The 21,437-nt window shown below is 50.2% G+C and overlaps 1 protein-coding gene across 6 annotated transcripts in view; it reads right to left on the reverse strand.

Annotated features, from left to right (window-relative positions):
- Nucleotides 1-21,437, reverse strand: part of LMO1 (LIM domain only 1) — a 44,426-nt gene that overhangs the window by 12,215 nt on the left and 10,774 nt on the right. The window contains exon 1 of one of the 6 annotated variants that reach the window (XM_063783790.1): nucleotides 17,871-18,189. The exons of the other annotated variants lie outside the window; for them this stretch is intronic. Within the exon in view, the coding sequence (XP_063639860.1) occupies nucleotides 17,871-17,886 (16 nt within the window). The 5' untranslated portion in view covers nucleotides 17,887-18,189. Of the gene's footprint in view, nucleotides 1-17,870; nucleotides 18,190-21,437 lie in introns of those variants that run through there. 6 annotated transcript variants of the gene reach the window in all.

Genomic DNA, 21,437 nt, shown 5'->3' on the forward strand with positions numbered 1-21,437 from the left:
GGCCAAAGTACTTGGCTCACGTGCTGTGCTGCTGGGCTGCATGCCGAGGGGGGCTGAGACCCAAGCAGGAGACTTCACAGAGCTTAGAAGACACATGGAGAGCATGCAGACGCTCACCACACAGCTGCAGGACACATGCACAGCAGCACACAGATACTTCCCCACGTCCACATGATCACACACGTACACTAGGTCCATGTGAGGAGGGACTGTGTCTGTTTCATTCTCCCCACAAGAGTACCCAGCACAGTGCTGGCATACAGTAGGTGCTCAGTAAGTTGCATGAAAATACATACCCATGCATCTAAGCACACACATGCATGTGTGTGTGTGAGCATGCGTTTTGGTGTGCTTATATAAATATACACTTATGCACAGAGGCACACATATGCACAAGCAGCCGCACGCACGTTTAGTCTCTTAAAAGACTACAGTGTCAAAAAGTGGATCAGAGCTTAGAATCAAGCTCTTATTTCAACAAAACCCGCAAGTAAGAGGCCTGAAGATGGAAGGAAATGGAAGAGCATGAACCCTCTAGTGTTACCCTCATGGACCCACGTGCAACGTCAGACATTACCCAGAAGTTGATCCCACAATCCTTATGCCTACTTCAGCTGCTGGAGGTGGGGAGACTCACTCTCTGGGTCTCGGGGGTCTGGGTCCCTGTCACCTTGTAAGGCGCTTTGCCTGCCTGGGCCCACACCCAGGCCTGGGAACTGCAGGGTAGGATCCCAAACCAAGCCTACCAGCAGCCCCTCCTAGGCATCAATCCTCTTTAATAAGGAAATTTGAAAGTGTAATCTAATTCTGCAGAATCTCTTTAAATCTCGTTTTCTCAGAAGTAACTTCATTTCGCACGGACACATCCAGCCTTGTGAGAAGGCCTCCATTTCACACCAGTTTTATCTCCACAATTTCTCGTCTCACTGCACTCCTATTCCAGGGCCTTGCCATGCAGCAGGCGAGGCCTGAACTAATAGCATTTCCTACTCATTTGGAATCAAAAGCCAACGAGAACAACTGTTGAAACGCGCGGCTACAGCCACCCAGAGCGCGCTCATTACCGCCCCTCTGCACACCCACTTGCAGGCAGCGTGTTCACTGTGAGGAGGAGGGAGAGAGGCAGGGGCTCCTATGGCCTCCAGCTCCCCACGAGGGCAGGGAGAGGAAGGCTGAGAGGCTAGGCTCCGCCCATGGGGTGGCAGTCAGCTCAGTAGAGGGACTGGCAGCTTTGACTCTGGTGCTGCTCACCCCTCAAGGGAGCTTGTGAGAAGAGGCGGGGTAGTGTAGGCCCTGAGACTGTGGGCCCTGCAGACACACAGCCTCGGCTTGAATTCTGGCTTTGGTGCTTCCCAGCTCTGCCTCAATTTACTAACCTGCTAAATGAAGACAGCCTACTTTAAAGGATTGAAGATTAAATTGGATAATCAACATGAAGTCCTTATAACAATGTTTGGCATAGTAGCATAAAGCAATTAGCTGAGAAAATTTAGTTGTATCTTATGACCCAACAATTATATTCCTAGGTATATGCCCAACAGAAATGAGAGCTTATGTCCATCAAAACAGATGCACAAAAATGTTCATAGACGTTTTCTTCTTAGTAGCCCCACACTGAAAACAACATAAATGTCCATCAACAGTAAAACGAAATAAATTATGGTATATTCGTACAATGGAATAGTATGTAGCAATTAAAAAGAATGAATTACTAATACATACTACCTGGATGAATCAGACAATATAATATTGAATGAAAGAAGCTAGACACAAAAAGGTACATACTGTATAATTCCATTTATATGTAGTTCCCAAACAGGCAAAACCAATCTGATGTCAGAATAATGGTTGCTTGGAGGATGGGCGCGGTGGCTCACGCCTGTAATCCCAGCACTTTGGGAGGCCGAGGTAGGCGGATCATGAGGTCAAGAGATCGAGCCCATCCTGGCTAACACGGTGAAACCCTGTCTCTACTAAAAATACAAAAAATTAGCCAGCCGTGGTGGTGGGCGCCTGTAATCCCAGCTACTCGGGAGGCTGAGGCAGGAGAATGGCGTGAACCTGGGAGGCAGAGGTTGCAGTGAGCCAAGATCGCGCCACTGCACTCCAGCCTGGGCGACAGAGTGAGACTCCATCTCAAAAAAAAAAAAAAAAGAATACTGGTTACTTGGGGTGAGGTGGGGGACATATTATCAACTGAGAGGAGGACAAGGAGCCCAATGTACTGAAAATGTCCTATGTCTTGATCTGAGTGTTGACATGGGTGCATACCTGTATAAAAATTCACTGAGCTGAACATTTGAGCCTTGAGCATTTAACTGCATATATGTGATACCCAATTTAAAAACGGAGCTGAGATGTAGATGCCCTCATCAGAGCTCTGTATGCCTTTCATAAACTCCACCATTTACTCAGCAGTCACTGTGCCAGGTGCTGGGCTAACCATCTTACAGTGTTATCTCAATGAATCTTCATATTAACTCTGATGCACTAAATGATTACCCCCATTTCACAGATGAGAAGACGGTGGCCTGGGAAGTTTCAGGTCATGCAAGGTCATGCAGCTAGGAGGCTGCAGGGCAGAGATTGGAATCCTGGCCTGTCAGAATCCAGAGTTCAAGTTCCCATCCAGCACACGCCCAGGGCTTCCCTGCACAGCCTGGATTCTCCGGTGCAGCCTGGATGCCAGATGGTGCTGGGGTGGGGGCTGGGGACATACTTAGATCAGGGCCCGGCTAAAACCAAGAGGAATGACTGTCCATGCAGGGCACTGTCTCTGGGTGGACCACAGGACTTTCCCACTCATCTATTGGTCCTTCAAATGCTATGACTGCTGTGGGATCTTGAAAGGGCTTCTGGGCAGAGCCAGCAAGGGGACATGGACCAGAAACTAAGTAAAAAGAGGGCACAGGGCTGGGAAGGGAGCAGAGGGCCATGTAGAAGCAGAGCCAAGATGTCTGCATCGCAGCGTTGAGAAGGACAAAGAAGCCTTGAGATGGCACATGTCCTCAGGAGGAGGCTGGGCTGGGGACTCCAGACCCAGGGCTATAATGATGGCAGGAGCCTCAACCAACAGCCAGGGCCTTGTGTGTGAAGGAGGGGATGGGTAGGGTGGGGAGCAGAGAGGTCCTGGAGACAGGCCCAGCTCAGGGTGAGACATTTGGAGCTGAAGAAGTCCTGGAGAGGGGCCTGGTTCAGGGTGAAGTCCAGCAATGCTTGTCTGCTCTAAGTGCCAAGCTTCTCCTACACGCTAGAGCCCACCACAGGAGGGAAGGCCTAAGGGAAGCACTGTCCAGTCTCACCCCCAGCACCTGCAGCCACCATAGTCATGTTCAACCAGATGACAGTAAACCATGTTACCCCTTACTGAGTGCCTGCTCTGTACCAGGAACATATGCTTGTCATGACCCTGAGTGCGGAGAACTCACCAACTTGCCCAAGGGTAAAGCCACCAGTGGCCAAAGCGAGGCTGCAGATCCAGGCTGCTGGCCAGGAGGCATCCACACCCTGCCTGCTGTGTCCCAGGGCCAGAGGCAGCATCACGTCATCTTTTCCCCAAGCAATGGGGAAAGTGAACTTTCACTTGGACCCAATCTGGACCCTACCAAAAGACGGCTCTGAAACACTCCTTGCAGGAATATAAAAGACCCCTTGTCAGGGAAAGGTTGGGCTGCTGATCCCCAGAGCTCCCCAGAGGGGCCATTTCCTGTGCAGGAGTACAAAGTGGGAAGCTTCATATGCTGCATTTTTGCAGTGCGTTTTGGTGAAGAATAACCTATCCTTAGGAATACTGCATCTAAAGCCTGAACTCACCATGACATGAGTTTCCACACATCCCCCACAGATCTTCCTTGTTGAGGGAAGCTGACTCTGGTTTGGGGCAACAGCAACAGCCTAAGGGGACTGTCTTAGTCGGTTCAGGCTGCCATAACAGAATACCACAGACTGGGTGGCATATAAACAATTGAAATTTATTTCTCACAGTTCTGGAGGCTGGGAAGTCCGAGAGCAAGGCACCAACAGATTCTGTGTCTGGTGAGAGTTGCTTCTTGGATCATTAGATGGCCATCTTCTTGCTGCATCCTTACGTGGCAGAAGGGGCAAGGGAGTTCTCTGTGGTCCCTTTTAAGAAGGCACCAATCCCATTCATGAGGGTTCTGCCCTCATGACCTAATCACCCCCAAAGGCCCCATCTCCTAACACTATCACATTGGGTGTTGGGATTTCAATATAAGAATTTTGGGGAGACACAAATACTCAGATCATAGAGAGCTTGCAGGAAGGCCTGGAGGTAATTCCGGAGCATAGTGATTCTGGAGCAGGTGTAGATGCAGTCTGCTCTCACAGCCTCACATAATTTTCTGTGGTTCTTTAGTGGAGGGAATTTAGAAACATCAGAAGCTGCATGTGCTCACTGGAGTTTGTCACTTGGAATGAGGCTTACGTTAATTGCATAGTTATCTGTAATGTGTTCTCCTTCTCCAGGATGGGTATTGGCATTTTCTTTCCATTCTTTGGTTGTCTCTAGAAAGTCTCAGACATAGCTCAAAAACAACAGGTCTAAAGCAGGATTCCTGATTTCTTCCCCAAACCTGGCCCCTGTACCCTCACCCCAGACTTCCTCCCTCCCACACTATCATCCACCCAGCACTCTGGCCAGAAACTAAGTGTCGTCCTCAGACTTCCATCCCCCTCACCCCTTTCCCTGCCAACTCTTGCTCCTCATCCCACCTGCATCTCGCATTTCCACAGCCACCACCGTCTCTCGATGCACTACCAGCATGGCATGATGTCTGGTACCCACAGCCAATTCTTCACACGGCAGCTGGAGAGATCTTCCAGATGAATCAGGGCAGGTCACTGCTCAACTTGAAACCCTTCCATAACATCCAATGGCCTGAGAATAACATCCAGACTCTTCATCCAGCCTGTAACATCTTCATGTGGTCTGGTGTCTGCCTTCCCCTCCCACACTGTGCTCCAGCCATACTCCAGACTCCTTCCTGCCTCAGGGCCTTTGCACATGCTATTACCTTCCCAGAACACCCTTCCCTGCCTCTGCCTCTGCATATACTTGGCTCCTTCTCATCTTCAAGCTTCAGCTTAAATGTCATCTCCTCAGAGAAGCCTTTCTTGACCTCCTTATTTCATTATTTAAATGAGCTCCCCACACTTCAGTAATTTCCTTCTGAGTTTTTCATCACAATTTGTAATTGTTTTACTTTTCTGTGAGTTTCCAAAAAAAAACAAAACAAAAAAAAGTCTGATTGATTGGGTACTCTCATAAGAACAAAAGCCCCATGAAGGCTGTTCTTGGGGCCCTACATGCCTTGTCCACTATTGTGTTCCCAGTGTTGAGCCCCACAGCAGTCATTGTTTAGCCATCAGCTCAATTCATGCATCAAGAGACTGAATGGAATCTATCCAGATATTACTGGCAAGAATCTGCTGGCCAGAGTGGGCCAATTCAGATAGGCAGGGCCCCTAGAGATGGAGCCTTAATCAGGCTTGTTGCTGCCCCTGTGCCACACCCCCTAGGTACCTGTAGCTATGTGGCCCTAACAAACAAAGCAGATTCAACCACAGCAGCTCCTGGGTCATGGCTGCCACAATCCAGGTTTTTGAGAAGCCACCCCAGGGCTCCAGCTGAGGAACAACAGCTCTCATGCAAATATAAACCCTTTATCCTTTAGATAAAAGAGCAGCAAAAACGCATCCTCCAGCCCCTGCCTCCACTGCGTGCCTCCCTTTACACATAAATACCCATCTCAGCCCTCAGGGGGTAGCGGGTATCTCTGTAATTCCAGCAGCTCTGGCTGTCACCTCTGGCACAGACCTAGCCTCCCCAGCTCCCTACCTGAGGGTCTTTTTGGCTTACAAAAATGACTACTCTTCCCTGTCAGCATAGTCTGAGTCTCTGGGGGCCAGTGGGAGGAAGCGACCCCTGGAGTTTGCTACAGAAAAGCCCCAGGCCCAAGCCTTTCTCAGTCTGTAGCTTCCACCAACCCCCATCCCATCCTGGGCTGCTGGAGCCAGCCCCTATGTTCCTTAACAGGATGCCGCTTGAAGCTGCACAGCTGTGGGGACCGGTGGAGAGCATCTGGAAGCTGTGTTCCCCTGACGGCAACTCAGCTGCTCCCTGGGCACCCGCAAAGCCCGCGTCACCCATCTAATGAAACAGGGCTCCCAAGAGGCCTGCAATCTCCACAGAGGAGGAGGACATGGACTCTCAGACGAGTCTCAATTTCACAGCATCAGGGACGTGAGCACCAGCGCGCTGAACCAGAAAACGAGAGTCTGGCAGGAGCTGCAGACACACCATGAGCACCAGGGGATGGGAGATTAGGGCCCTTCAAAATCAATTTTGAATTCAAACTTTTAAATGTGTTCTCCAGGCACAAAGAGGGGACCCTCCCGGCAAGCTGGACCTAGGCAGCTGCCGGGTCCTGCTTCCTTCTTGAAGCCGCCAGAGCCCATCTGCTAGCCACGGGGCTGGGTGAGGGGAGGAAGGGCTGGGGGTTAAGAGGGAGAATCCAGGCCCCACCCCCAAGAGCGGCAGGGATGGAAACCCCTTTGGCTGGGGCTGAGACAGCACTGCCTCTGGGATGCCTGCCTGAGGCATTGCCCCGGGGCTTCCTATTGAGGCCCTGGGGGTTGCTTCAGCCCTTCTTTGCAGACCTGGATAAGAGAGAGACGCTGAAAGCAAGGCCCACGCGAGCCAGATTTCCCTTCAGCCCCCCGCATGGCTGAGGAGGTTCAGGGAGCATCCGTAGATGAAGCTGTTTAGAATACAAGCTTTGGAATCAGACAGTTTGGGATCTGTATCCTAAACCAGGCATGGGCTCCCAGGCAGAAGATCCTTGTTCAGAAGTGAATGTCTCTTCTGGAAACCCGGTGGGAGAAATCCTGCTGTGAGTGTCTTGCAGTGCAGCCCCTGTGAAGTGAGAGTGGTCTGAAGCCCCCAAGTGCAAAAGGAAAGTGTCATCCTGTGTGAGAGTCAGCAGGGTGGGCCAGCTGCTGGGCAAGCTGGTATGGCCACAAGCTGCATTATCCAGAGCACAGAGTCTGCCGCCAGGGAGCTGACAGCCATGCTGTCTGTCATCTGTCAGACCATGTCTGGAGTACAAGTACCATCTGGGCCCTGCACCCAGGTGAGGTGGACAAGGAGGCACGGGGCAGTGGGCCTCACCAAGCCAGAACAGAATGCTCTAGCCAAACCCTAGAAAGGGCCCCAGGCCCACAGTAGGAAGGCCTTTGGAGGCATGAGCCCACAGAGGATGTTCCTGGCAGCTTCGGCTGCAGCCCCCCACTCCTGCCTGGGTCCCTGTTGAGCCCCATTTGTGCCTCCCAGCCTATCATCAGCTCACAGTGCGTGTGTTCCCCATCTCTGGGTGGGGAAGCTGGTCTATGACAAGATTCTTTGAGATCACTGACTCCCTCAGCCCCAGCCCCAGAGTTTTCCAAACCCCTGGCTAGCTCCCAACTTTAAGCCATACTCCTGACACATAAACATGAATGAGTGTGAACCACCCTGTGGGTAAGAGACAACAGAATGCAGCCACCAAGGCCTCAGGCCTGCAGGGGCTTCACAGGGAGCCCTTTCTGGAATAAGGAGCACCGGGAAAGGAGGCTGGGGTCACCAGATCACATATAGGAGAGGAGGCAGGGACTCCCCAGCCCCTCCTAGCCCCCAGCTTGGGAGTGAGCTGCTGGCTTTGCAAGGAAATTACAACATGGGCCTGGGTAATGCTCCTCTTAGTTACAGCATAAACTGCAGCAATAAAGCGTACCTGGGGAATGTTTAGAGAAAGCACTAATGATTTCTTCCCTAGTGGTTAATAAATTCACTTCCAGATCAATTTGTTCACGATAGAGCCCTGTGAGCGGAACCCGCACGGCGGGCACAGCCGAGTGTGTCTTTTTCAGTATAAATGATTTATTACGATGATTAGCGGCACATAAACAATTTAAAATACAACGCTAATTAGTTTGGGGAAGAAAGGAGGGGAAAAGCCACCCTGCCTCTCTCCCCATTATGTTCTACTTCCCTAAGTGTGTACTTTTTAATTAAATCCAAATGTCACAATAAATTTAAAGTGTTTTATTACCACTCGGGCTAACTGAGGCAGTCATGTGAGCCCCCCTCTCAGGCATCTGCAGGCTGGCCTGGGGGTAAGGACTGGGGGCACCAGCAGAGGCTGTCCACAAACTCCCAACATGGGAGATCTCTTGAGAACCCTGGAAACCCCTCATGGTTTTCAGCGGCACCAGGTCAGTAAACACTGGGCCTTCCCAGGGGACTCTCCACCTTCTGCTCACCTTCCTGGCCAGCCCAAGCAAGGTCTCCTTGTTAAAGCCTCCTCTGACCAGCCCAGAAGCCAGCCACTTCTCCCCGACAGTTCCACAGTACCCTGCATCCTCTTCACCCCTCCTCGTGTGCCCTATAACCTTCTACCAACTACCTTCTGTGTGCCTGGCATCATGCCCGGCACTTCATGTACAGCATCTTCCCAAGTCCTTGTTGTGGTGCTATAAGTTGTAATTATTGCTTCCATTTTGTGGATGGGGAAACTGAGGCTCAGAGAGGTGGAACAACTTATCTAAAGTCACACAGCTCAAAATGGACTTTCGTAGCATCCTTTTCCCTCCTACAGCATGCTCCGCTTCAGAGCCTACAACTGGCCATGTCTGGGCCCTGCCTTGCTTAGAGACACATCTGAGGCAAGGGTTCAGGCCAGGGACTTGGACTGTGGTGAGCCTGGGTTCAAGTTCAGGCTCTGCCATCGACCCATATTGTGAACTCCGGCAAGTCATTTAGCCTCTCTGAGCTTCAGCTTCCTCATCAGCAAAACTAGAGCGATAACATTCAACTTGTAGGGCTATAGAATGAAAGTACCTAAAGCAAGCAGAAGTCCTTTGCTATCCTTGATATGCTAGGCAAGTAGTAGCTATTTACAGAAGCCCTTGAGGTGAGCAAAGATCAGTACTAACCCCACTTCATAGATCAGAAAACTGAAGCCAGCAGGCAAAAGATTTATCCAAAGTGCCAATGAACCCCAGGATCTCACTGGGGAAGTACCAGGCTAAGGGCAGCCTCCCTTCCGGAAGTTCAGACAACCAAGGATGGCTTCTCTCCTAAATACTCATGTACTATTCATTTGAATTTAAAAACAAATATCCCCAAACACAGAGTTTTCATATGACTCAGTGTGTTAATCTTTCTTGTGTTGCTATAAAGACATAGCTGAGGCTGGGTAATTTGTAAAGAAAAGAGGTTTAACTGGCTCACAGTTCTGTAGGTTGTACAAGCATGGTTCCAGCCTCTGCTCCTGGTGAGTCCTCAGGAAGCTTCCAATCATGACAGAAGAGGAAGGGGAAAAAGCAAGTCACATGGCGAGACTGGGAGCAAGGGAGACGGGGGAGGTGCCACACTCTTTTAAACAACAAGATTTTGAGGGAACTGAACAAGAACTCACTCATCACCAAGCGGATAGTGCTAAGCCATTCATGAGGGAGCCATCCCCATGATCCAATCACCTCCCACCTGTCCCCACCTGCAACACTGGGAATCTCATTTCAACATGAGATTTGGAGGGGACAAACATCGAAACCATATCACCCAGCAACTCCCCTCCTAAGTATATCCCCAAGAAAAATGAAAATATAGGTCTTAACAAAAACTTGTACATGAACGTTCCTAGCAGCATTACTCACAACAGCCAAAAAACAGAAACAACCCAAATGTCCATCAATTGACAAATGAATAAATAAAACATGGTATATACATACAATGGAATATGATTTGGCCACAAAAAGAAATGAAGTACTGACATATGCTACATCATGAAGGAACCTTGCAAACATTATGCCAAGAAAGAAGGCAGATACAATAACCACATATTGCATGATTCCATTTATATGAAATGTCCAGAATAGGCAAAGCTATACAGACAGAAAGTAGTTTAGTGGTTGCCAGGGAGGGAGGAATGGGGAGTGACTGCTAATGGGCTGAAGGTTCTTTTTGAGGTGATAAAAATGTTTTTGAATTAGATAATGGTGATGACTGCACAACTCTGAATATACCAAAAACCACTAAAGTATATATTTTAAAAAGGTTAATTTTGTGGTATGCAAATGATAAATCAATAAAGCTATTATAAAACAAAACAAACAAAAACAAATAAATATTCCTTTGAGAACAGGAGAAACCAGTTCATAAAATATTCAGTCCTGGGGTCAGCATAGGGGGGGCAATAACCTGTGGCAGCTAGAAGCTGCCGGGGGGGGGACCTGGGAGGCCCCATGGCCAGCCTCACAGGGGGCAGGCCCTGGTCACCCCATCCCCCTGCTGGGATGAAAGGGCTCCAGAGCACCCCCTTACCTCCTTCCCCAGACCCCCACATCCAGAAATCTGACTCCATCCGCTTTTCCAGCCCTGCTCCCCAGGAAACTCAAACCTTACTGGATCCATCACTCTCCTTGGCCCAACTGCTTCCACAACTGCATTATCATTTTGTCTTCCCAGGTCTCTCTTTGTTGAAATTTCTGCATCCTTCAAGGACTATGCCCTACCTGCAAACTGAGCATGCCCATGGCAGAGGGGTCCCTCTTTCAGGACCTTGAGCTTGTCCTACCTTGGACACCATGAGTACATAACAGTATGTGCATAATGCTACATGCATAATGAATAGCATCATAGTGAGGACTCCCCCAGGCAGGGTTGGGTAAGGGATGCTGCCCTCTCCCAGGGCCTGTGAGCCCCACCTGGCACAGGGATGTGCCAGCTTAGATCCAGGCCACGAGGGTAGGAAGGAAAGCAATGAGGCTGCCTTTGAAGGGGGAGAGCACCATGCCCAGACTAGGGACAGCACCCTTTGTAGCTAATCTGAGAGGACGACCCAAAGAGATGAAGCATCCTGGCCAGCAGGGGGAGCTGGGGCCGCACTGGGGCAGGGGCATTTGCCTGCCCCAGAGTTGGGAATGAGCAGGGATAGACTGAGAGTAGTCACAGCGGCTCAGGCCTCATCTCTGCAGAGGCGACCAGCCTCCAATCCTCCCACAATGGAGAGAGCCCTATGGAGGGGACAGGACAGGTCTGGTCACTTGAAAGGACTATCCGGGCCTTGAAGCAAGTGGACACATGCTCATTTTCTAGTCATTAGGTCAGTTCCCTGAGTCTACATGGATTCAACATGAAATGCTGTCTCGGGAAGCTGCCCCTTAGGAAACTACCCTTGAACTTCTCTAAATTTCTCCCCCAAAGTTCTATGAGGCCCAGGGATGAGAAGACTTCTCAAGGTAATGGGTGGCAGGAGTACATGTTGCAAGTACCCTTCCCTTTATGTAGCCACTGTGTTCTCACCAACACCTCCTCGGGTGGGCACAGTGCTGCCTGGCTGGCAAAACACATGAAAACATTTTCTGTCATTTGAGTTCTGTGCAGGGGGCAGGGAGGATGTTCTGGGTCTTAACTTATGTGACCAGGGCTCAGAAAAGTTAAGTGGTTTGCCCAATAACACACAGCAGTGGGTGGTAGAGCAAGATTGCCCGTGATCTCACAGTCAGAGGACCACAGTCCATGCTTGTTACCTCCCAAGTCAAAAGACAGCTACCCCTGCAGCAAGTGGTCAGGCCCTCATGCCGCTGCCGTCAATTTCAAAGAATTCTAAAGATTTCACATCTGCATGTATCTGAGCTGGTGCTCTTGGGGGTTCTCTCTCCTTGGGAGAGTGAGTCCAAAGCCTTTGCCATGGAAGGGAGGGCAGGATTCCTGGTAGTATGGACCACAGGGAGAAGAGTGTGTGCCCTTGAGACAGCATGGAGTGGGCTGGGGGGTCTCCAGGCCCTGGGCAGCCGGGCAGGAGTGGTGCCCATGCACCACATAGACACCTGAGTCTACAGACAGACCACTATACAGACCTCTCCCCTGAGGGACAGCTCATTGCAGAGGCAAGACCTTAGGCATAGTTCCCAGACTCCACGGAGGTGCTCTGCAGCCTCAGACAAGTTCTGCTCTTCTCTGGACTGATCTTAGTTGAATATAATTGGGGGTGGACTGGAGTAGAAATAGGTAAGCGTAGGGAGACCGTGAGCCACACCTCTTTCCCAGAATCAGCAGCTTTCATGAAAGCCATTCGGGAGAAAGAACACTGGCCCAGAGTGGGAGGGCCAAGAAACACTTTACAGACAGATCAGAGGAGGTCAGAGGAGTCAGGGACTGATCCATGGGTGGCTGGATAGGTCTAGACTTGCTGCCTCCCAGTCCTAGTGTCCTCCTACCTGCCTCAGGCCCACAGTCTTTGGCTCCCTCCCTCAGAGCCTAGAAAGCCAGGATTGTGGTCCAGTCGTGACAGCAGCAGAGGGGGAAGTGAAGGGTCAGGGAAGCCTTCAGGCCAAAGCTGGGCTGGGCAAGCAAGGGCCTCAGGGACAAAGCTGGGCAAGGACAGGCTTGCAGCCAGGGGCTCTGGTCTACCTTCCCTGGAGCTCAACTCCAGCTCTGGCCACAAGTTCAAGCCCTGCTACGGGGAGCTGAGCAGCTCCAGCCAGGATCTTGACCACCAGTAGACCTCAGATGAGCTCCCATTCCCAAGGCCACAGCTTCAGCACAGTTTCACTCCTAGACCTCAACTGCCTCCTCTGACCAACCCAGACCCCCACCTGCCTCACCCTGCACAGACCCAGACTGCGAGCTCTGGAGGAAACTGAAGGGAGGCAGACAGGAGTGTGGGGCCGTCTGAAGCCAGAGGGATGAGGAGAGGTCCATCTATAAAGCTGAAAAAGAACCCCTCCCTCCCCATCATATGCTGCTTTCTCTGCCTCTAGTTTTATCCCCTCCCATTTGCTCTCCACAGAGTAAACCAAATGGTCTTAATAAAATGTAAATTTGAGCATGAGTCTTGCTTCTACCTAAAGCCATTCAAAGGTGTCTTGTTGTACACATGGACATAAAGATGGGAACAACAGACACTGATGGGTGACAGGATCTGTCATACCCCGAACCTCAGCATCATGCAGTATGCCCATGTAACATGTAACAAACCTGCACGTGTGCCCCAAGGATGTGGAGAAACTGGAACTCCTACCCACGGCTGCAAGCCTCTGCACAATGTAGCGCTGCCAACCCTGACCACCCTGCAGCCTCACCGATGATGCCCCAAGCTCCAGTCACAATGGCCTCTGCAGTCTTGAACTTGGGGTTCCTTGTCCTCTCTCTGAGACAAAGGAATCCTTATGATTCTCTCCAATCCTCTCCTGACCTCCTTCACCTGTAAACTCATTCATTCATTATCCGCTCAACAAATATTTACTAAGCATCTACTAGCAGGGGCTAGCCCTTAACATCTACATTATGATAAAAATTATACCAACACTGAGGATTTTTCATCAAGAAAGTAACTCTTAATGAGCTTCATGAAGCCAATTTAATTCCTTGATCACTTTTCTATTCATTCATGTTAAACCATTTCTTCACCTTTCCCCACTTTTTTTTTTATTTTTGTGGAGATTATTTTCATCGGGATCAATTATATTTAAATTGTTGAAGGTGACTATTGGCTTATGATCAGCTTTTGGCTCACTATAGATCTCACAAATTAGAGTTTTTGCCACTGTCGGGATTTCTTTTCTGGCAATTATTTCTACCAGAAGATGTTTCCTGAGCCAACTTCTGCAGATCTAAACTTTGTCAGGAAGATTTGATTCTTCTGTCAATTTTTAGTCAATAACATACTTTACCAGGTGCAGTCTTAGTTGTTGCCAGTTTTACTTTGTGTTAATTATTTCAACCAATTTTAATTTCTTCCTGGATCTTTTTTTTTGAGAATAATATCTCAATAATACTAATGAGATCTTATGCTCATGTAGAAGGCATATTTTAGCAGTGATCTGATAAACACTCTGAGGATCAAAGAATAGCATGAAAACATCCTCAGGGCACAAAGGCAGGTCAAAGCATTGAACTCTGCATTTGGGTGGAGTACCAGCTTGGAACCAGGTGCCTGAGGGAGCCCTGCCCACTGCCCACTGCTCCCCGGAGCCCTGGCCCCTGCCAAGAAGATGCCTCACAGATGGGAAACAGCTTCTGGCTCGGGGGAGAGCAGCTGCCTGGAAGAGACAGCCTCTGACTGACAGGCAAAGAGCTGGGGCGCAGCCCGAGGCCCCATGCCAGTCGGATGCAGCCTCTGCTGGGCACAGACATTTCTACTCAGAAAGTATTTCAGAAACACTCAGCTGAGAAAGGAAGCAGACGCTTCTCGGTGCCTTAGTTTCCCCAGCCATAAAAGGATGTAATTGAGGTACTCTCAGCCCTACGCTATGACTTCCACTCACTGGCCTCCAGGCTTTGAACCTGCTCCAGGGGTCCCCTCTACCTCCTAATTGAGACTCTACCTGGAAACAGCAGGGGACAGGGCCTTCCACCTGGATTCGAGTGTGACAAGACCAAGTGTGGAGGGCTAAGGGCAACAGATGCTCTCACCTGGGAAACTGTGTGTCCCGACCCCAGAAGTCCAGTGAAAGAGAAAGAGACCTCACTGGGAGTTCCTTTCTGCTGGCCTGGCCCTGCCACACCCATTCCCCAACAGTCACGTCTCCATATATGGCACCACAAGGTATGAAGCCAGCAGCCACCCTGGGAATGCAAATGGGGAAACCAAGACCCAGAAAGGGGAAGGGACCAGCCTAAGGACACACCGTGAGGTGGTGGCAGAGCTGGGATGTGGATGCAGCAGTTCTGGCTCCCAGCCCCGTGCTCACCAGCCTGTTTATGGGAGTGCTCCAGCCCACACGAGAGCCTCCTCCACCCTGCTCCCACGTGAGGAACTGCCGACACTACCTTTACCCAGCCTGCCTCAAAAACGCCGCCTCCACCGCCCCGTAACAGCCAGGAAAGAAGCGGGGCCCTCAATCCAACAGCAGCGGGGAGGCTGGCTCAGGAAGGAACCACCCTCACCTCCTCTGCGGGTATCACCCCTGCGGACTGAGAAGGGAGACCCTGGGGTGATAGACCCCACTGGGGCGGCTTTATAGGGCCCTCCCAGCCTTGGAAAACTGACCATCTGTGAGAACAAAATCCAGCAGCCCCCAGCGCTGGTCCAGGGGTGTGTGTGTGTGAGAGAGAGAGAGAGTGCATGTGTCTGCCTGTACAGGTAGGTGTGCGTGTGGTGTGTATGGGGGGGTATAGGGGTGTGGTACGTGTGTGTGGTGTGTGTGGAGGGGTGGAGGGGTGTGGAGTGTGTGTGTGAGTGTGTGTGAGAGTGCATGTGCCTGCCTGTGTGTAAGTGTGTGTGTGTGTGAATGTGTGTATGTGTGTATAGGTGTGTATGGGGGTGTGTGGTGGGTGTGTAATGTGTGTGCATGTATGTGGGAGTGTGCATTTGTGTGGGGGTGTGTGCGTGTGTGTGTATGTGTGTGAGTGTGTGTGTGAGCATGTGTGTGTGTCCACACATATTCAGCACCATCCCTCCCACAGCTACAGCCAAGGAGGGCCTGTGAGTGTCTTCACCGCCACCTCCCCAGGCTCATGGCAGGCGGGGCCTGGTTCTTGCCTAAACTCTTCAACATGCCAACTTGCTGGGGTATCCCAGCCAAGTGTCTTTTCCTCTCTGGACACAACCTAGTCCTCTGCAAAATGGGGCTAGTATTTGTCCTCTTAGCCTCCCAAGGGTGTTGTGAAGATGAAATGAAAGACTCCGAGACATCTGTGCCCTTCCCTGGCATGAGGTGACCCAGGAGTCCTCCTGGGAATGGAGCTGGTGAGGCATTCTCTCTGGAGGCAGCTGCTATTCCAGAGGCTGGCCTCTCATGGCAGGCCACCTTCTAAGATGGTCCCCAGTGATCCTGCCTCCTGGCACTCACACCCTTGTATCATCTGCCCCACTTCCTTGAGTGTGGGCTGGACCTAGTGGCTTGCTCCCAAGGAAGGAAACACAGCAAAGGTGATGGAATGTCACATCTGTGATTCATAGACAGACTTCCTTCTTGTAAGCAGACACTGTCTTTCAATGGCTTTCAGGAAGCAGGCAGCCACGTTGGAGAGGCCCATACGGCATGGCCACCACGGCCAGCAAGGTGTGGAGGCCCTCAGTCCAGCAGCCCGTGAGGAACCGCATTCTGCCAGCCACCAAATGACTGAGCTTGAAACAACCCCACATGAATCTTGAGATGAACCCACAGCCCCAGGTGACACACCTTGATCACAGTCTGAGAGAAATCCCGGAGCAGTGAACCAAGTAAAGATTCCTGGTCCACAGCAACGAGAGAATAAGTAGGTATTGTTTCTAGCTGCTAATTTTGGAATGTGTGTTGGAATGTGTTACGCAGCTGTAGATAATTAATACACTGCCACACTGGCATATATACTCTGCAGAGAAGGGTCCTCTCCTCAGGCCATTGAGAGGGGGCCCTGCAGACAGCTCTCTGCCTGACAACCCGTGTTGTTGTGAACTTCCTCCTAGAGCACAGGTCTTGATGTGGAGTGTTTCGAGGAGAGGAGCCCAGAGAACAGAACCCTGTCTCCCACTGCCCTACCCAGGCCCCCTGCCCTCAGCTGGGCAGACGAGGAAAGTGGGAGAAGCTGCCTCACGTCCTCAAGGAGCCACAGCCGTGGATCCTTTCCAAAGAGCAATCCTCCCAAAGCTGGGAACTCCAGGCCTGTCTGGAGCAGGGCAAGCTTTCCAAAGCACATCCACTTCCCCTGTCTCCCCTGCTCTCACCAGTACCCCAGGGAGGACAGGGAAATGGCACCAGTCATCTACAAGACTCTCAGAAGCTTTGCCTGTTCAAGTTTCAACAGACCTAAAAGGTAAACGTGATCATACCCATTTTACTACTTGGAATTATTATTAGAATTTACTCATCAGAATGACTTAGCAGCAGAGGCAGGATTTGAACCCGTGTGACTCAAAGCCCATTTCCTATTTGTTTTACAAATAGGAAAACTGAGAATCAGAGAGTTTGAACATTCTGGTGGCACCCACAGGTAGCCCCACACAGTCCTTCCTGGATACTGTCGTCAGGATTAGGGTTTTTAAAGATCGAGGGGAGAGGACACGCAGGATGGAGCAGGACTGTAGGAGCCCAGGCCAGCACTGCTCCCACTTGTCTGGCAAGAGTGGGTCTCCCTCCTGCTCTCTATCAAGTCATCGTGCCAACCAGCAAAGTTGAATTATTAAAACTCCTTTCTGGGGTACCCCACGAATTTTTCCCCGCCGAGACTCAGAGAAGAGGGGCAGCCACTCCCGCCACACAATATTAAAATGTCAGGAGTTTAAGGCCTGCGTTGGTTGAGTCATAAGTTATCAGCACCCAGTGAGGGCCGACAGAATGCTTCCCCTAAATTATTAAGCAGAAAGCGTCAGACTGTAATATTTTGCTAAACCAAAGTACAGACACAGACAAAGATGTCATTTCAATATTTGAAACCAGCAAGTTTAATTTAAAATAAGAGCAAACCAATAAGCTCAGAACATAGCGGCGTATGAGAGGAAAATTATACTGTGAGACGAAAAAAAAGTGGAAGGACTTAAGAAATTTATAAAAGTAATCTCCAAGTGGAAATTAGAAATCAAGGCCTAGAAACAGAATAACACAAAAGAAATATTACTGTCCACTTTCTAAATCAATATAACACTGCTCCACGCCGGAATTACCATGGTAACTCAAGTAAAAAGAATCAAGCAATTCTTATTATTTCAAAATAAAATCACAGCCTGAAGCCTGGGTTTTATTACAACCACTGATAGATCGCTGGCTTGTATTTATCTGAAATATTGCTTTTCAATCAGCTGGTTTATGAATGTACACAGGCCTCTCACCAGCCCACTTACCACCCCATTTTGAGGCTAGGGGCCAACCAATGAATTGATTCTCACCTGGCTGCATCTGCATATATGCTCAGGTCTAAGTCAGCTCAGGGAACACAGAACATCACATCCTTTCAAGCTGTCTAGTGGCTTTGCAGGATAGAGAGGAAAACCTGAAAGAGGCAACGGGGACTGACCTCATTATGGTCCCTCCCCCCCGAGGCTGGCCCTGGGAGGAATGGAGCTGGGCTCCCATGGCAGCCCCCCTCAAACTGCCCACAGCAACCTTCCTCCCACCCCAAGTCATCTTCTCACAGGTTCGTCACCCTTCCTTGAACTCTGAGCGTCTTTCTCTCCATCCCCAGGTCTGACAGCTGGAAAAGGGAGCAGACAGAGCAGAGAGAGTGAGCGCACTGACTCTGCAGTCAGCCTGCTTGGGTTCACAGCCCAGCCCTGGCATTCTTGAGCTGTAGGAGCTGGAACCAATTACTCAATCTCTTTGTACAATAATTTTCTCATCTGTAAAATGAGGGTAATAGTAGCTTCTTCCTAAGGTTCTTATGGGTATTAAATGAGATTATACATGGAAGATGCTTGGTGGACTGATTACAAAAATGGCCCCAATTCTCTACCCTTCCCCATAGCCACACCATTTGTTATATGACTTTTCACCTCCTACCTTCAAGAGCAGAATCTGCTTCTCCACCCTTTGAACTTGGGCTGGCCTTGTGATTTATTTTGGCCAATAGAATGCAGCAGAAGTGACAAGATCCCAGTGCCAAACCTTGGCTTCAAGAAGCCTTCTGTAGGCCGGGTGCAGTGGTGCGCAGTGGCACACGCTTGTAATCCCAGCACTTTGGGAGGCTGAGGCAGGTGGATCACTTGATCCCAGGAGTTCAAGACCAGCCTGGGCAACATAATGAAATCTCATCTCTACAAAAAATACGAAAATTAGCTAGGCATGGTGATATGGACCTATAGTCTCAGCTTGGGAGACTGAAGAGGGAGGATCACTTGAGCCCAAGAGGTCAAGGCTGCAGGAAGCTGTGATTGTGCCACTGCACTCCAGCCTGGGCAACAGAGTGAGACTGTCTCAAAAAAGAGAAGCCTTTTGTGCTTCCACACCTTCCGGACCGGTCTCTGCCATAAGAACAAGTCGGACAAGCCTTCTGGCTAATGAGGGCCATGCAGTCTTGTCACGCCCAGCATCCAACTGATCAGCCATCCTCCATCCTCCAGATGTGAGTGAGCCCAGCTGAGACCAGAAAAACTGCTCAGCCAAGCCCTGCTTAAATCACTGACCCACAGATTTTTGAGTTAAATAAATGCTTATTGTGTTAAGACTCTACATTTTAGGGCAACTGATTACACAGCAATAACTAATTGATACATACAGATAGCACAATGCCGCACTTTTTTTTTTTTTTTTTTTGAGACGGAGTCTCGCTCTGTCGCCCAGGCTGGAGTGCAGTGGTGCGATCTTGGCTCACTGCGAGCTCCACCTCCTGGGTTCACGCCATTCTCCTGCCTCAGCCTCCTGAGTAGCTGGGACTACAGGCGCCTGCCACCACGCCCAGCTAATTTTTTGTATTTTTGGTAGAGACGGGGTTTCACCGTGTTAGCCAGGATGGTCTCCATCTCCTGACCTCGTGATCCTCCCGCCTTGGCCTCCCAAAGTGCTGGGATTATAGGCGTGAGCCACCGCGCCCGGCCAATGCCGCACTTTTAAGTACGGCTTCAGTATAATGATAGCTATTGTGTTTTATGACTCCTAAGGACTGAGAGGCCAAAGCCAAAAGATGATACTGTAACTGTACAGACAGCAATGCCAATTCATACAAGCATGAACCTTTCTGGTTTATCAAGTGTGTGCTTGGACATAAAGTGCCATTTAGGTGTTTCACCCTTTGTAGGGATGAGAAAACTGAGGCCCAGTGCATTGAAGTCACACAGCAGTCAGCTGGGACAAAACCCAGGTTTTCTGTATCATGCTAGCGGACTACACCTGTAGACAGGAGGCCACTCAAGAAAGCCCAGTTGACCTCCAGGGGAAGGCACAGGAGGGAGGAGCTAGTGACCTGAGCCCATGGGCCTTCACACTGGGCAGCTGCCTCTGCATCCTGGACCAATCTGCTCACTCCTCTCACACCACCTGCTTTTAATTTGCCCCCAGTTGTATCAGCTACTGTGAAGTCCTGCCTTGGACAGAACACAAAACGAACACACTCCCACCAGTAGTGAACAAGCTTGTTGCTAGGTTTGGTGGATGTGTCTCTGAGCATGGCCTGGAATGGTCTGGGAGAAGCCTCAGCCAACTAAAGGAGAAAGGGCATGCCAGGCAAGGAGGACATAGGAACAAGGGAATAGAGGCAAATGCTGAGTCTTCATGGAACCCAAAACCAGAGCAGACATACTAAACCTGCATAGTTTAGTGTGATGGTCAAAGCAGCAGTAGGCCTCAGGCAGGATGCCAGGGTAGCAGAGGTTGGGTCAGACTGGTTGTAATGAGCACCACAAGAAAGATAGCAGGTGAGATGAGAATGGTGGTAGCAGAGGAGAAAAGGGTAGGTCCAGAGTCCCAGATGAATGCAATCCAGTGGTGTGCTGATGCATGCTTAATGACCAAGTCTTTGGGAAAATGCCCTGATTTGTAGTGTTTGCCAACATCCATGGTACAAATACTCCCATTGTGGCTGACTTCAAGCTACCAATGCAGTGTCTCTGAACTCAGAGTTGGGAACAGATGTACAGAATCTCTTGCAAGCCAGGACAAGTTGACTCCACTGGTGTAGTCCAATCCCAAATATGGGCCTGCTGGGAAAACTCACTCTAGCAGCACCACAAAGAGCTAAGTCTGGAAATGGGAGGACACCTTGCATGTCTCAGTGTCCTCCAACTCCAGACAGGACAGGGAAGCAAGATGGGATACATGCCATAGGAACCTCTGGGGCTTCTCCACTTCCAAAGGCCCAGGACAGGTGAGTGTCCCTCAGCACCTTTCACCTTACATCTGAGGACAGAACTGCATCTTCTGGGCTGTCAGTAGGCTGGCAAGGGGCATAACTGGGACACCCAAGCACATGGTCTGTGGTCCCAGTCCAGCTGATGTTTGCTGTAATCAGAGTTTTCTACCACCCAGCCTCATCACGCCTCAGGGCTAGGGCAGAAGGCATGGAAAAAAGATGCTGATGCTCTAGGCTCCAATTCCCCACAGAACCCTAGGCAGCCCTTTTGCCCTGTTTAAACCTCAACCTTCCCCCTATAAATGGAGGAACTTGCAAAGAGTGGTCCTAGAGACCTCTTCCCAAGGTGCCACCTGTCTTGGTGATCTGGACGTGGGCGAATAGTGAGGTCAGCCTGCCTCCCAGGCAGCAATGATTAAGGGCCATGATAAATAAACTGGCAGAGTGAGGGTGCAGGCCCAGTGCTTGCCAGCAAACAAAGCACTGGACTGGACACAGAGTTCTTTCAGATCATACTGTAACTGAGCATGGAGCAATGTTGCTCCACACAGCCATGAGGCTTTCTGGCTTATCAAATGTGTACATGGACAGTATCTCACTTAATCCTGAGTACAATCCTGCCAATTAGATATGGCTGTTCTCACTGTAGAGACGAGAAGGTAGAGAGGCAAAG

Source organism: Pan troglodytes, chromosome 9 (assembly GCF_028858775.2).
Source record: "Pan troglodytes isolate AG18354 chromosome 9, NHGRI_mPanTro3-v2.0_pri, whole genome shotgun sequence".
Classification (NCBI taxonomy): Eukaryota; Metazoa; Chordata; class Mammalia; order Primates; family Hominidae; genus Pan; species Pan troglodytes.